This window comes from Pteropus alecto, unplaced genomic scaffold (genome assembly GCF_000325575.1).
Source record: "Pteropus alecto unplaced genomic scaffold, ASM32557v1 scaffold314, whole genome shotgun sequence".
In the NCBI taxonomy this organism is placed as follows: Eukaryota; Metazoa; Chordata; class Mammalia; order Chiroptera; family Pteropodidae; genus Pteropus; species Pteropus alecto.
This window is the reverse complement of record NW_006435849.1, coordinates 1,063,006-1,079,625: the sequence shown is the minus strand read 5'-3', so window position 1 is coordinate 1,079,625 and position 16,620 is coordinate 1,063,006. Positions and strand designations below refer to the sequence as shown.

The following is a 16,620-nucleotide window of genomic DNA, read 5'->3' as shown; positions in this document are numbered from 1 at the left end:
GAGGTTTTATGTGGGTTTATTTTAGCTGCAAGTTATAGAAATACCAAACTAGAATAAATAAACTTTCCCAACTGGTAGAAATTGTGGTAGGGTTTGGGGGGATCATTTCAGTTTAACCTATTTTTCTGAGATGTTCCACAGAGAAAAACCTCACTTAACACGAGCTCAGTCCAAAATTAGAAAACATTCAAGAAAACAGTCCACTGTGAATAAATTTCAATGAGCACAATAAAGAGCAGAATTCACACTGCTTCTCACACTCAGAACATGTAACTACTTCTTAGAGATTCTACTGAAACTATTGTTAAAACATTAACTGATCATCATAGATATTTTAAAACACAGGGAAAGAAAATACTATTAAATACACCAGAGGTTTCAAAAAGGATAGAACAAGCAGGTAACTCGTTTGACACAGCTGAAAAGAACAATTAGATTAGAGGAAAGTAAAGAGAAAGTAACTTAGGTGATAGAGATAGAAACTATGAGAGGTCAAGAGGCAGCTATTGAATGAGAAGTACCAACATGTAATTATTTCTAGGAGAAATCAACAGAGTGAATGAGACAGAGGAAATAAAATGTTAACATTTGAGAATTTTCCAGTATTGAAAAAAGACAAATCTTCAGATGACACAATAAAAAAAAAGTACTACCAAACATTTAAAGAACTAACGCCAATCCTCCTCAAACTCTTCCAAAAAAAAATAGGAGAGGAAACACTTCCAAACTCATTTTATGAAGCCAGCATTGCCCTGATACCAAAACCAGACAAGGACACTTGAAAGAAAAGAAAATTACAGGCCAATATCCCTAATAATTATAGTGCAAAAATCCTTGGCAAAATAGTAACAAACTAATGCAATAATACATTAAAAGGATCATACTTCCATGATTACGTGTGATTTATTCCAAGTATGGTTAAACATCTGCAAATCAATTTGATACACCACATTAACAAAATGAATAAAAATCATATGATCATCTCTAGAGATGCAGAAAAAAAGCCTTTGACAAAATTCAACATCTATTTATGATAAGAATTCAATTAAATAGGTATAACGGGAAAGCACCTCAACATAATAAAAGCCATATATGACAAGCCCAAAGATAACATAGTCAATAGTCAAGATTGAAAGTTTTCCCTCACTAACATGAGGAACAAGACAAGAATGCCAATTCCTGCCATTTTTATTTAATATAGCACTGGAGACATTAGCTAGAACAATTAGGCAAGAAAAAGAAATAAAAGGCACTGAAAAGATGAAGTAAAACTGTCTCTCTTTGCAGATGATAGTATATATAGAAAACCCTAAAGACTCCACCAAAATACTGTTAGAACTAATAAACAAATTCAGTAAAGTTGCAGGATACAAAATCAATATACAAAAATCTCTTGGGCACCCAGTCCTCTCCCCTGAGATCTGACTCCTTCTCCAGGGTTTCTTTCCAATACTCCCAAGCTTCTGATCTCCTGGGCCTCTAAGTTTTTCCCTAGAGTTTGTTACCTCCGTAAGCACTCTGATTTCTTCTGCCCAAGATCTATTGGGCTTCCAAGCATCTTTTTCTTGCTCTAGCTCCTCCCTTACTCTTGCAGACTCTCCCTTGAATTCTGTCCCCTCTCTTGAGGTACTCCCAAACTTTCTTAAGGTCTCAGGCCCCTCCTCTAGCCTTCGGTTCCTCTTCTATGTTCCCAGTACACTAACAATGAGCTCTATTTTGCAAATGATAAAACCGAGGCTTAGAGAAGTGAAATTGCTGGCTGAAGGTTACATGTTAAGTGGAAAGGCATGGATTTAGATCCTGGTTTCAATCTAGAACCCACATTTTCATCCACAGACTTTCTCCCATTAAAATTGCAACCAATTTCAGAGAAAACTATGTTCCAGAAATGTATGCATTTCACCAAGTTAGGCATTACTAATGGCATTTTTATTGAGGGGGAAAACAACCCCTAGGATTAAAGACTTATAAGTGTCAGAGCGAGGGCTGGAATGAGAGTTCTGAATCCACTATTTCACTCTATATCCCTGTTATGTCAATGACAATTCTGAGGCATAGAGATGTTTAGGAACTTTTAAGTCTAGATCAAAGTTTACAAAGGGGTAAAATGATGGCTCTTCTCTGCTTCCTCTCATCTTAATGCTAAATAAATAAGTGCCCAACTGTGCCAGATGCTACCTTTCCAAGATCCTTTGAGGAATGGAAATAGTAGCCAAAAAATTTGAGTGCCAGGGCAGACTTTTTAGTGAAATGGCGATCAAATACCCTCCAAATGAAAAAATAGAAGTCCCTCTTAGGACAGAGATTATCTGCTTTCTCTGGCTACTTTATAGGGGACTCTAGGCATGGGAAAGGAAAAAGAAATGTCAGGATTTTTGTAATAAATGAGAAATGTTATTTTATTTAGTACATAGTAGCAGGTTTTGAGCTGAATAAAGACAAGTCTGTTTTTATCCCCCAACCTTAAATTGAGGAACAGGTAAGGCAGCTTAAAATCTGTGGCCCAGGCTCATTTTCCAATAAGATCCCAAAGTACTGATATTAGGCCAAATCAGAGAGTAGGAGTAGGGATGTTGGGCAGCCTCTCATTAAGGTAAGGATTGACTTGTGGCAGGCTTTTCCAGGCAAGTTCTAGGAACCCATACTGAGCGATGCCCACAGGTTGGATAGTATGCACCTTGTTCTTCCCAGGAAGGGGTACAACATTCTGGAACCTGGGACCTGCAGGAGCATGGGAACTACCACAAAACAGGCCATAGAATAACCGCTCACCAAGCACCAGCTCCTTGGCTTTCAGGGCCTTTTTGTAGATGGTCTCTTGGGGTTGGAGTTCCTTTCTCTGCAGCAACTCTAGTAGAAGCCTCTGGATTCCAGGGGACTTAAGTTGGTACAGGTCCATGAGCTGGTAGAACTGTTCCATCCAAGCAGCACTGTCTTCTGCGTATCGCTTCTGCAACATCTGCAAAACATGGTACAGTGCCACGAACGTCTCCCATAGAGGCACATCTTCCTTCTTTTTAGAGCTGGGCTGAGCCTTCTCCAACTGGGGCAATTTGGGGGGCCTGCCTTTACCTTTAAAAGCCCTGAGATCCTTCTGAAACATCAGCGCTAGGGTTTGTTTGTCCACAGAGGCATGAGCACCCATGAAAGTGTCTCTAGGGGCAGGATAAAAGTGTCGCATCTCCATCTGCCTGAGAGCATTAGATAACTGTTGTGCCCGTGCAGTCCTGTAAGGTTCTCCTAGAAGATCCCAACTTACAGCCTTTGTGTCTGGAATCCTCTTGGTTGTTGATGGTAATACTGGTACAGGGATGGGCAGTGGTTTCTTCTTGGCCTTGTGAAATTTGGGGAACCTGCCCCTCAAGGCCTGGAAGTCCTTCTGGAATATCAAGGCCAGGGATTTTTTATCCACAGAGGAATACACAGCTGTAGGAACACCCCTTCTGATTGGATAAAGGTGCTTTATCTCCTTGACAGCAGTGGATATCTGTTGTGCCTGCTTCTCCCTGAAGGACTCAGCTAAGAGATGCCACTTTAGAGTTTGTGGGGTTTGAGTCCTCTTGGTAGCTGATGGTAACACCGGTTCAGGGATAGGGATTGGCTCTAGCCAGCTCTCTTTTTCTTTTCTAATTGGAGGGATCACTTTTAAGTGTAGTGGACTTGAAACATCCTTAAAGGACTGTGATAGATCTGGGTGACTTACCTCTAGGTCTTGCCTGAAGTGTTTAGCAATGGCTTTAAGATTGGACAGATGCATCCATTTCAAGTATCCCTTTGAAGTGAAGTCTCTGAGGAACTGGTTTAGTCTATGGAAGCTGTCCCTGGAAAGTTGCTCTCCTGCTTCCACCCTTACTAAGGCACTATTGATCCAGTCCTCATCTGGGAAGCTTGCTTCTGAGTAGCATGGTCTGTTAGCTGGCAGAGAAGTAAGGGATGGGGCTGGGGTGTGTCCCTCAGTTTTCTCCACTGAGGACTTTCGATACTTCGAGAACCACTTCCACCTGTCATCTTTGGGCCTACATTCAGGTTCCTGTGGTTCCATGATAATTTCTGGTACGTGGGACCCTGGCCTGTGGAGGCCTTCTGGAATCTCGGTCTCTAAGCCTGTTTCCATGATATGTAAAAACATGCCCCTGGCTTTCTCCAAGAGTACATCCTCTTGTCTTCCCTGTGAACTTATCACGGAATGTGCTCCAAGAAGTTGGCTTTTCTGTCCTTCTAAGTCCAAACGATCCTCTAATACTTTCAGAGGCATGCCCTCTTTTTTTTCTAGGGCTACTGGGAGTGGCATTTTGAAGGGGCTCTTCAGAACTGTTGGCCACATAGGCTTATCCATAAATGTGAGATCTCTTTTTCCATCAAGTAATCTTTCTTTCTTAAAAAGCACTTCCCCTCTAGCTGTACCCTCCCTTTCCTCAGCAAGAAACTCATCTTCTGTCACTTGCTTCGATAGGCTCACACCTTCCTTTGAGAGCTCTATTTTTAATACTCTTCCCTCTTCTGAGACCATTGCCTCCCTAACTATGCTCTCCTTTTCTTTCTGTTTACTAAAGCTCTCCTCATCCTTCTCCCTTTCCTCCCTTTCCTCCCTTTCCTCCATCTCCTCCTCCTCCTCGCTCAGGCTCTCCTCCTCCTCGTCCTCTTCCTCCTCACTCAGGCTCTCCCTTTCCTCCTCACTCAGGCTCTCCTCCTCCTCCTCCTCCTTGCTCAGGCTCTCCTCTTCTTCCTCCTCCTTGCTCAGGCTCTCTTCCTCCTTGCTCAGGCTCTCCATCTCCTCCTCCTCCTTGCTCAGGCTCTCCTCCTCCTCCTCCTTGCTCAGGCTCTCCTCTTCTTCCTCCTCCTTGCTCAGGCTCTCTTCCTCCTTGCTCAGGCTCTCCATCTCCTCCTCCTCCTTGCTCAGGCTCTCCTCCTCCTCCTCCTTGCTCAGGCTCTCCTCTTCTTCCTCCTCCTTGCTCAGGCTCTCTTCCTCCTTGCTCAGGCTCTCCATCTCCTCCTCCTCCTTGCTCAGGCTCTTCTCTGCTCTCCTTTTCTTTCTGTTTACTAAAGCTCTCCTCATCCTTCTCCCTTTCCTCCTCCTCCTCCTCGCTCAGGCTCTCCTCCTCCTCCTCCCCACTCAGGCTCTCCTCCTCCTCCTTGCTCAGGCTCTCCTCCTCCTCCTCCCCACTCAGGTTCTCCTCCTCCTCACTCAGGACCTCCTCCTCCTCCTCCTTACTCAGATTCTCCTTCACCTCCTCCTTGCTCAGGCTCTCCTCCTCCTCCTCCTTGCTCAGGCTCTCCTCTTCTTCCTCCTCCTTGCTCAGGCTCTCTTCCTCCTTGCTCAGGCTCTCCATCTCCTCCTCCTCCTTGCTCAGGCTCTCCTCTTCTTCCTCCTCCTTGCTCAGGCTCTCTTCCTCCTCCTTGCTCAGGCTCTCCTCCTCCTCCTCCTTGCTCAGGCTCTCCTCTTCTTCCTCCTCCTTGCTCAGGCTCTCTTCCTCCTTGCTCAGGCTCTCCTCCTCTTCCTCCTCCTTGCTCAGGCTCTCCTCTTTTCCCTTCTTAGTTGGACCTTCCTCTATTTCCTTCTCAGTCAAGCTTTCAGATAAGCCTTCAAACAGTATATTTCTGATCATCTCTAATAACCACTTCACCTGGGCCTTTTCCGGTTTATTCTCAATTCTCTTCAGAAGTTTCTTTAGCTGCTTTTTTCCTAACAGATTTTGCTTCTGGATCTCCTTTAACATACTCTCTACCTGGATTTTATCTAATAGTATTGTTTCTTGGAACTTCTCTAATAGTCTTCGGTCCTCCTCCAAGCTCTCATCATCAGTCAGTGGTCTCTCCTTTTTGGCCAGTCTACCATCTTCTAGTTTTCTCTCTTTCCGACCCAGGTCCTTCTCTTTTTTGGTTATTTCCTCCTGTTCCTTAAAAATTTCCCACCTCTGGCCATCAATTTCACTCCTTCCCACAATGGATGATCTCTCTTCCTCAGGTATTTTTATTTCTTCCAATGGCACTGTACTAATTTCTCTAATTGTTTTAGCCAGGATCCCCAACAAGTGACCCTCTTTCTTCCTTATATCTTTTTCCCTGAAAGCCTCATTTTCTTCAGAACTAATCCCCTTTTCCTTATCTGGTTTCCTCATTGCCTGTATTCTCTCCTGTTCGGTTCTTTTCTTTTTTCTCTTAGCAACACCCATCTCCTTGGTCCTTCTGTCATATGCCAGTTGTCTCTCTTCCTGGGACAATTTATCTTCTTTCATTATTTCTTTCTCTTCTTGGGTTATTTTTTTCTTTCTCTTACTTATGCCAATCTCTTCTCTGGCTATTTCCTTTTCTTTCTTAGAAATATGTCTCTCTTCCTTGGCCAATTTACTGTCTTTCTTGGTCAGTCTTTTCTCCATTGCCTTTCCCTCTTTTTCCTGGGACTTTTTCCTCATTACGCCAGCTTGTTTCTCCTCTTCTAAGGACAATTTCTCTTTCTCCCAGGCCCATTGTTCTTTTTGCCGACTCTCTTTCTCCTCTTTCTGACTCTGTATTCTCTCCTTTTGGGCCTGTTTTTCCTCTTGTAAGGCTGGTTGCCCCTTTTCACTGGGCCATTGTCTTTTTTCCTCAGTGGCTTTCTTATCTTTCCCAACCCATTTTTCCTCTTTCTTAGCTTGTTTCTCTTTTATCATGGCCTGTTTCTCTTCTTTTTTAGACACTTTCTCAATTTCCTCTATCGTTTTCTCCTCTTCTGGGACCAATTTCATTTCTTCTCTGGCCTGTTGTTTTTTTCTCTCAGCCTCTTTCCCCATTTTTCGAGCCAATTTCTCCTCTTTATGGGCCCTTCTCTCCTTTTCCCAAGCTCTTCTTGCCTTTTCCTGAGTCCGTTTATCTTCTTGCGACAGTATCTCCATTTCCGCAAACCCTTCCTCTCCTAGGCCCAGTTTCTTTCTTTGCCAGGCTGAGTGTTTGTCCTTGGCCTTTTCCTCGTCTTTCTTAGCGTGCCTCTCTTTCTGGTCTTCTTTCTCCTGTTTCCCAACTTTCTTTTCTTGGACTTCTTTCTTTTTACGGGCTGCTTTTTCCTCCTTCACTAACCATTCCTTTTGTTTTCTCGTCAATTTAATTTCTCCTTCCACCAAGTTGCCCCTTTCTAATGCCCATTTTCTCTCTTCCCCAGTCAGCTCTTTTTCTTCTCTAGACAAATGTTCCTCTTCCTGGGCCAGTTTCCCCTCCTTCCAGGCCTCTACCGCAACATGTTTTTCTATACCCTGGACGTGTTTCTTTCTACGGGACTTTTTCTTCTTTTTAACTTGTTTCTCTGTGCCCAGGATTAGTTCCCCCTCATCCCAAGCCAGTTCCCTTTCTCCCTCACCCGGCCCCTCCTCTTCCTCACGCAGCTCCTCTTCCTCACCGGGCCCCGCCTCTTCCTCACCCGGCCCCTCCTCTTCCTCACCGGGCCCCGCCTCTTCTTCACCCGGCCCCTCCTCTTCCTCACTGGGCCCCGCCTCTTCCTCACCGGGCCCCGCCTCTTCCTCACCCGGCCCCTCCTCTTCCTCACCCAGCTCTTCTACCTCACTCGGCCACTCCTCTTCCTCACCGGGTCCCTCCTCTTCCTCACCCAGCTCCTCTACCTCACTCGGCCCCGCCTTTTCCTCACCCAGCTCCTCTTCGTCACTCAGCCACTCCTCTTCCTCACCGGGTCCCTCCTCTTCCTCACTCGGCCCCTCCTTTTCCTCACCCAGCGACTCTTCCTCACCCAGGCCGTTCTCTTCCTCACGGGGCTCCTCCTCTTCCTCACCAGGCCCCTTCTCTTCTTCACGCAGCTCCTCCTCCTCACCCGGCCCCTCCTCTTCCTCACCGGGCCCCTTCTCTTCTTTACGCAACTCCTCTTCCTCATCCGGCCCCTCCTCTTCCTCACCCAGCTCCTTTTCCTCACCCAGCCACTCTTTTTCCTCACCTGGTTCCTCCTCTTCCTGGACCCACATGCCTTCTTCCAGCATACTCTCCTCCCAGTCCCACTTCCCCCCTGCTGGGGTTGCTTTATCCTCTTTCAAAGTCACTCTTTTGCTTTTCCCTAGTAGTTTCCCCTGTTTTCCAGTCTGTTTCTTTTCTCCTAGGACTAACTTCTGCTCTCTCATGGTTAATTTCTTTTGTGAAGAAGCCGGTATTTCTTCTTCCCAAGTAATTTTCCCTTTTCGATGGGTCCGCGTCTTCTTATCCTTGGTCAGTGTCTCCTTTCCCTGTATGAATTTCCTCTCTGGCTTATTCAGTTTCCTTTCTCCCTCAGCTACTTTCCCTTCTTGTCTGGCCAATTTCCTTTCTTTCTTTTTAAATTTCCTTTTCTCTAACACAAGGTGACCTTCTAAGAAAGGAAATTTCTTTTTCTTGACTTGAGAAACTGCCTTGCCCTTCTTTAATACTTTACCCTTTTGTTCTCTCAATCCTACTATCCCTTCTTCCTTGACAATCTCCTTAACCACTTTTTCTATTATGCTGGATTGTTTTCCCATCACTTTGTGATACAATTCCGATGAGCCCTTTAAAAGGGGGCAGATATCCTGGAAAAGAGCCCAGCTGGGCGCTTGGGGAGCAAATATCATGTGAGTCAAGTCCACCAATTCTTGACCTAGATCCCTTAATATTCCTGGCTGGGAACTTGCTATCCTTGAGACGGCAAGAGCGCAAATGTCATCCCTCCAAGACTTGGTGTCTGCTTTACCTCTGCGTCCAGGGGTCCCAGCCAAACCACGGCCACTCTTTTCAAGTTTTTGTATCGTTTTTGTATCTTTTTCTTGCTCAGTAATCTTTGTGACTTCTTCCTTGGGTTCTTCTGTAGTTGTCTTTGAAATATCCTTCAAATCTTTCTTTTTCAATTTCATATCTGCTTCCTTGGGTTCTTCTGCAGTTGTCTTTGAAATAGCCTTCAAATCTTTCAATTTTATACCTGGTTTTTTATGGATTTTTTTCACTACCCTATTCCAAAGCTTTTCTATGTATTCTCGTCTTTCTGGCTTAAGGATCGTCTTTCCATAATCTTTCATGCTATATCGATCTGTGGCTCTCATATCTGTGGCCTCTATTGCCTCTGTGTCCTCCACTGCCTCTGTGGCCTCCACTGCCTCTGTGACCTCCATATCTTCTGTGTCTTCCATGGCTTCTGAGGCTTCCAACATGATCTCCTTTGATTCAGCATCCACTTTGGATTTGGCTAGGCCTAAAGTTCTTTTAACTGCAGAGATATCGGGAGGAAAAAAATATTTAAGAAAACCACAGAGGTCCTGAGTGAAATCCCTTGTAATATCTAATTCAATGAATTGCCATAAGAGGTACAGAGGGAAAGGGGACTGAGGCTTTATGATACAGAAATGCTTGCTGTTTTATCCCAGCTTCCAAATCCTAAAGAAATAAGACCTTGATATTTGTTGTGGGAGTAGATCTTTCTCGATAAAGCTACTTTCTGTGGAAGAGTCTCCTTACTTAACTCTGCTTCCACTGGTATCTTTTTATATACCTTGGTCTTATTGACCCTGCCTTTTGGTGCCCTGAAAAGGAACCCAAATATGCCCTATATATTACCACATACATACTAAGGTTTCTGCTCTTTGCTGCAACATGTGTCATTCTTTTCTCCAGTTTGGTGATCTTTTCAGGTTCTGATGAAGGTATGAATGTTTGTTCAACAGGGGCTTCAAGTTTATCAGCCTTTGATACATCAAAAGTCAATTGTTGGCTTCTATGTGACAACATCAGGTTTTCATTTAGCTGCCACTCCACCTGACTAAGCAAGTATCGGATATCTTTAGCTTGAATCCCCAGAAGCCGGTCCAGAGAGACTTCTCCAATAAATTTCTGCCTACAGAAGTCAAGGGAAAAGGTTAATAATGAGCCAGTAATAAAATGAAGCAGGAAGAGGAAAAGGAAAAAGAGGAAGGAGGAGGAGAAAGAAGAAGAGGAGGAGGAGGGAGGGAGGAGGAGGAAAAGAAGAAGGACAAGAAGAAAGAAGGAGGAGGGAGGAAGGAGAGGGGAGAGGGAGGGAGAGGGAAGGGAAGTAGGAAGAGAAACTACAATGGGAGAGGCAGGGATAAATTAGCTATTTAGGACAGAGTAATCTGAAGTAAAGGATAGATTAAGAAGAAAGAATTAAGGATAACAAGTAATAGAGGAGTTAGTGTGACACAAGATGCTTTTTCAGTTGGGAGATTTGTGGACCTGAGTCTCAAGGAATCTTAAGGAAGTGAGAAAATGATGGAAGGGGGGGCTAGTCAGTGGTCAGGAAAAAAAAGGTTTAAAATTGGGGAGAAAAGCAAATAGAAACAAAGAACATAGGTGGAGGAAAAGAATAGAAAAAGTTGTGGAAAAGGTAAATAAGCAATCGAATGCTGGAGGTTAGGAGTGAGAAGGAATAAAATGGGGGAAGGCCACCAACCCAACTTACTGCATTTCCTGGAAAGTCTCTTGTTTCTTCAGCAGGCTTACCAGCATGCTCTTCGTTTGGATGCCTGTGACTTTTATCATAAGGCATAAGGTCTTAGCCCGCACATTTTCAGCCCTGTCCATCAATCCCATAGCCAGTGGAATAAGAAAGAGACGGCTCATGAGGCCTAGCCTCTCTAGCCCCTCCCACGCTAGCTCACGGACCTGTGAACTGGAATGGGTTGTATCTTCCAGGAGACGACAGGTAGTCTCATAGTGCAGATTTGAAGGTACTTGATGAGTGGCAAAAATTTGTGCCAGGACACTAATATATGTCTTGTATTGCTCTACAGAACAGTAAATTGTGAGGTTGAGTATAGTCTCGATTAAATTATTTATAAGTCCTTCATCAAATTTTCGTCCTATCCAATTTAGTTTTGTCATGTTTACAAGAACATCAATGAAAGTTTGTTTCCACTTGGATTTGTCCTTCTGTTTACTCTTTGAGATTTTTTCTTTTGCCAGAGTAATAGGTGGCAGTGCCTGGCGTCTGAAGAGTTCAGTTTTATCTCTATAGGGTGGGTACAGATCACAGAGTAGGAAGATTGGGGTGCCCTCAGGCCAAAGGCGGGCACGGACCACTGAGTTGGGGATGTAGCCATCAGGAGCAAAGAGCCATTGCCGCCCTTGACCAAAGAAGCACCGTAATATATGGTAGGGGTTCAATCCATCCCAGCCGACCAGCCGTAATTGAGCAGGAACCGCTCGTCGGGGACGATTCTGCTTGGGGTCAAGAGTAATATCCTTATCCTCCAAAGAATGTAGTTTGGGTTTTTTTTGTATCACAAAGGAGATCTGTCTCTCTTCCTCTACAACATGGGGCACAGTATTGTCAAAGGCGATGGCCCGTTTGTTAACCAGGGCTTCCAGTCCTTGTAATTCCTGCAGCCCTTGTCCAAGGCAGACAAATTTGGGTACAAATACTGTTTCAAATGAAAAGAAGAAGCTAGGTAGGAAGGGTTTAGGGGCTTCTTGTATTTCATCTGCATTGTTCAGGTTAGCTAAGTGAATCAGCAGAGCTGGAGGGAGCAATTTTAAGCAGGATACCAGGTAAAGACTCTGATTAAAAGTCAAAAGCAAGTCACCCCGATTATTAGCAAAGCAGAGTGGGCCAAAATGCAATGCTGAGTCAAACCCAGTTATGAGTCTACCATGGAAGTCCCAGATCCGGACTGAGCCATCAATGCCTCCTGTGACAAAAAGTTTCAGGGAAAAGCAGACATCAAATGAAGTGATGGCACACTGGTGCAGGTATTTGATCTCTTTAAACGTAGAGTTTAGTTTTGTTTCTGAAGGTGTCAGACAATCTTGGTAGTGGCAGAGACACCAGCAGTGGTCCTCGGTGATGGCACCCACAGAACCCGGCAAGAGTATTACATATTTTAGGGGGCAATTACAGAGAATTTTACTGATAGGCTGCAAGATGACCTTGTTCTCCTGAAGCACAGCTTCTGACAGCTGTACGATATCATCCATGCCATAGGAACAGAGAAAGGAGTTTTCCTGGGGACCTTCCAGGGTAGACAGTGCTAGTACTGCCCCCAAGTGAACAGTCTTCTCTATTCGAGCACAGCTATAGTGGGAGAGGATTCTCACAATGCCACTCTCATGCCCACAGAACATCAATCCTACGAGGCCCTTACCCAAATGAGACTGCCCGTAGGCCAGGCATCTTACTCTATCCTCAAGGTTTACTGAAGTGCACATAAGATACTTGGCTGTGCAAGGCGAGCGTGTTGCATCGAACACCAGCACTTCTGAAGTGTTTGTTGCCACAAAGAGCTCCTCTCTGTCTGAGTCATAGGCCCAAGCCACAGCCTTATCCATGACAAGTAGAGGCCAAGTGATAACAAGAATCTCTCCTGTTACTGGAGACAAGAAGCGCAACAAACCATCCTTAGTGGCACATAGGATCCGGGTCCAATTACGGCCACAGCAGACACGCTGCACCTGCTGGGGAGCAGACCCACAAACACTGAAGAGGCTATAAAAGCAAGGCAGGTGGTGCAATGAGAAAGTGTAGGTGGTCTGACAGAAGAAAGTGCTGTTATCAATAAAGTGCAGTTGCTGCAGATTCACACCAATAACCAGCTGCCGCAGCAAGTTCCCAAAAGCAAGATTCCATTCCTTCAGTTCACCTTCACTGCCTGCCGTTAGTAAGGTGTGCATCTCCGGCCGGCTATGGATACATATCACTGATGAGAAATGGGCCTGGAAGCTGTGGAGGAAATTGCCCCGATCTAGCCCCCAAGCATGGACCTCTCCATCCCTGTTTCCAGCATAGAAATAGCCCTGAGAGACACAAGTGAAGGAGCAGGTGATGGAGGAACCACTGGTTATGGGAGCGAACTTCTTTACCTCTTCCAGCTGGCCCTGACCCTGGTGGGTGAAGACTCTCACCTTATTCTCACAAAAGGCCAGGAGGGAGCCCTGGGGACCATTCAGGGAAAAACCCTGTACAAGCTCATGACCAGGCATGGGCACTGTTTGTGCCATCTGGAGGCCCCTGCTGCTTGGTAGGATAAACCAGGTAATTACAGCCCCCAAGGTACCAGAAAGTAACATCTCAGTTTCTGAGTCGTAGCAGAGGCAGCTGATGGAGAAACGGCAGGGAACTGTACCCAGAGATGTGAATGCTTGATGGTGATCTCCAAAGAGCCACAGGCGCATGTCACCACAGTAAGCAATTAACATGTGGTGGGAACCTGCATGGACCATTGCTTGGATGGGTGGCACTTGATCCATCACGTGAAACTTCATCTTCTCTATCATTCCTTCCATTTCTCTATCTTTTTTCTGTATCCAAAGTACTGCCTAGAAGAAGATGAGTGATGAAAGCCTGAACATAAAGGAAGATTATTCCCAAAAGTGAAGTGTAGGAAAGGGTTGAATGTTTAGATCCTCGTTCCCTCTTGTGGGATTAAGGAAGACCAAACAACTTGACTTTGGGAGTTTCCTGGTAATAGGAGTTTATAAATTGAATAAAGACCTTGACTTTGGGAGTTTCCTGGTAATAGGAGTTTATAAATTGAATAAATTTATAAATTGAATAAAGCACCATGCTTAAGGCTCTTTCCTTGGCCTTTAGTCTACTTTATGAGGAAAATAAATTCTGAGGACCTGATGACTAGAGGTGAACAAGGATCACTGCATCCAGGTGAAATTGGGATATGGAGATGGGTATTAAAATGAGCTAACCCAGAATCATCCTCATCCTTCCGAGGTGAGGGCGGTTTAGATATGATGTAAAGTGAATTAAGAAGGAGGGGAGAAAAAAAGATGAGGTAGCTTTACCTGCATTTGTGTTGAATGTGGTTCCACCCAGTTTAAGGAGACAAAATAATTGACATTGATAGAGTAGAAACAAATGAAAGGCTTGTTCTGGGGATGATGCGGCTCCTGATATAAAGTCTCAGGCCAGTCACTGAGTACAACCAGATCATTCTTTGGTGTTCCATCAACCTGAGAGAGAAGAGTGGCCTGAACTAAGAGGCCTGAGTCTGCACTCATTTCATTCATTCATTTAATAAATATGTATTGAGGGACAGTAGACGTTTGTTGTTTTTTAGCTAACCAACATTTATTCACCATACTTCTGGAAAGCACTATTTGGAGAGGCATCCCTTGCTCACCCTCAGAGTACATCCTAATTCATCAAAGTACTTCCAGCCTTTGTCAACTAAGGCTCCATGAGAAAAGTAAGCCCTAATATCTGAAAGTTCCATTCTACATAATGAATTAGTTTCTGCCCTATGCATTCTGAATGCCACTAGTTATGTACTATCCTTAAGAGAACTGAGAAAATAGCACCCCCAAATCATTTTCTATGTTCCATGGCTTAGATGACAAATCACATTTGAGAAAGGCTGGAATGTTGTACACAGACATTGGGGATATAATGCTGAGCGAAAGACACACGGCCTTAGCTCTCAAAAGCTGAGTCCGGCAGGGGTGGGGCAGGAATATATATTAAACAAACAACGAACTAATGACTGTACAAAACAAGTAAGTGCATCAAAAGAAAGGAATACTCCTATATGAGTATGAGAAAAGAACCCAACTTTGGCAAATATTTCTATTAGCCACAGTTGAAACAACTATTCAAAGTTCCTGTCTACACCCAAAGGACCACTTCCGTCATAATTACACTCATGATATACCGCCTGTGGAAAACTCACACTTCACAGAATGTTCATCATGTATGACAGCTAGACCGTGTGGCTTTCCCCTCTTTCACTATTTTTATGTGCATCCAAGGGAAACGTGCTATTCACAACATAGAATTAGCTGTGCTTCAGCTCTAACATTCTGTATCCTACTTAGTGGGCTGTGTGTGTATCAAGGGAGATATATACCTTTAAACATGTTACACAGTAGAGCATGTACAATACACACTACCTTCCAGTAACATAGCATATATCTAGGATATAAGTACTTTTCATTCTGACTAGCCAAAACTGAGGCTTGTGAAGTTTGATTTTGAGGTCCCTCTTCTCAGCAGATTCTTGTGCTATACCTGCCTCTTGAACAATGCTCCATGAGTCTAACTTTAGATTATCTGCATTAGAACTTGTGCTATGACCATCTACGCTGCAAAGTAAAATACTGTATTCAACTGAAGCATTAATACTTCTTTATTCAAAATGTTCATCCTGACTGCTTCCTGCATCCAAAAAGGATTTGAGACTATACTGAGAACCTATATCTGCACCTCAGAATCTATCTTCTCCCTATATTTCTCATTTTCAGATCCTTCTGTATTATGAGAGAATACAGAATGCAGAGAGCTGGAGAGCATGAAGCACCCACTATTATGCTGATTCAGTGACAGCAGCAGAGTTGAGAGAAAGGACCCTGGTATCTGAATTCCCAATCCTCCATTCCTCTTCATTGAATTAAGAAGATCATTTATATACCCCTTATTCCATTAGTTAATCACTGTTCCTTTTCTCCTTTCCAGATTATAATTCATTCACTCATTCAATGGTATCAGTGCTTTTCCATAGAGGACTCTAAAAGACTAAGACTATCTTAAACCCAAGCAACATGTCTGTGCCTGGCACTATTGCTGGCTACTCATCAATATCTCTTCCTTACTCTTCCCCCTTCTTCCGTCCCAATAAAACTCTGATCTTGTTTAGGATTATCATAGACCCAAAAATTCTGGCAACACGGGGTGGCACTATGGTCCTCCAAAGCTGGCACAGCTCTATGCTTTCTGATCTTCTCTCTTCTACTTTCTTGCAATTTAAAGCTGATATCTGGAAGTGCAGCTTTACAATTGTGGGTTACAATCGTCTTGTAATCTTAATTGTCTTGTAAGCTAAATACTAAGGATGGTGGAAAGGACAGAAAAAGAACATGGGTCCTTGATGACATGTAAGACAAAGATGCCTCCTGCTTGTTTAATCCATGTAAGCCCATTTTCTATTTTTTACAGAAGAACATGTATACCTAATGTTATCATCTTAATCTAGAAGGGGGAGTCATTTAGGGGTATGGGAGGGCCCTCCCAAAGCTGCTCACACGTTGCCCATGCCATAGCAGGCCTTGGCTAAGACAGTCAGCCCAAGCCCACTATGTGCATCTCTCTCATACATATCACCTTTATATCGTTCAGGATATTATTTATGAGGAGTTTCAAGTCCTTCCACTCAGGAATAAGTCTGGGCGAGGATGACATCCTTGCGATATTCCAGCTCTTTACATCATGGATTAAATAACCTGTGGAAGGTAAATGACTTAATCATAACATATGATGTTATCTTAGAAATTAAAGGAATTGAGAGAGGGAAGAGCAATGGGGGAAGTTAGAGAACGGGAGAAGCAAAAGTACTCCTTAAGAAACAGGAGAAACTCACTTATTTCAAAAAAATGGGCATGAGAATGAACTACTGATACAACAACATGGATGAATCTTAAAAACATTATAGTGAGTAGAAGCCAGACATCAAAGAGGACATACGATATGATTCCATTTATATGACATTCTAGACAAGACTAATCTAACCTATAGGGACAGAGACCAGATCAGTGGTTACTTGGGGCCAAGAGTTGTGGGGATTGCCTGGGAAGGGGTAAAAGGGAACTTCTTGAAGTGGTAGAAATATTCTATATCTCAACTGTAGTAGTGGTTACATGGTTATATCAGTTACAGGGGCACATAAGTTTGTCAAAACTCATCAAAAC

The 16,620-nt window shown here is 43.9% G+C and overlaps 1 protein-coding gene across 1 annotated transcript; it reads right to left on the bottom strand.

Moving 5' to 3' along the window:
* Positions 1–2,551: 2,551 nt before the first annotated feature.
* On the bottom strand, positions 2,552–16,114 carry LOC102893005 (WD repeat-containing protein 87). Its single transcript, XM_025046659.1, has 9 exons — positions 16,037–16,114; positions 13,726–13,911; positions 10,394–13,245; positions 9,546–9,811; positions 8,931–9,187; positions 6,831–7,931; positions 4,549–4,987; positions 3,581–3,915; positions 2,552–3,325 (listed from the first exon to the last, which is right to left on the bottom strand). Exons 1-9 carry the CDS (start codon positions 16,112–16,114, stop codon positions 2,552–2,554), a joined length of 6,288 nt encoding a protein of 2,095 aa, XP_024902427.1.
* Positions 16,115–16,620: the final 506 nt, after the last annotated feature.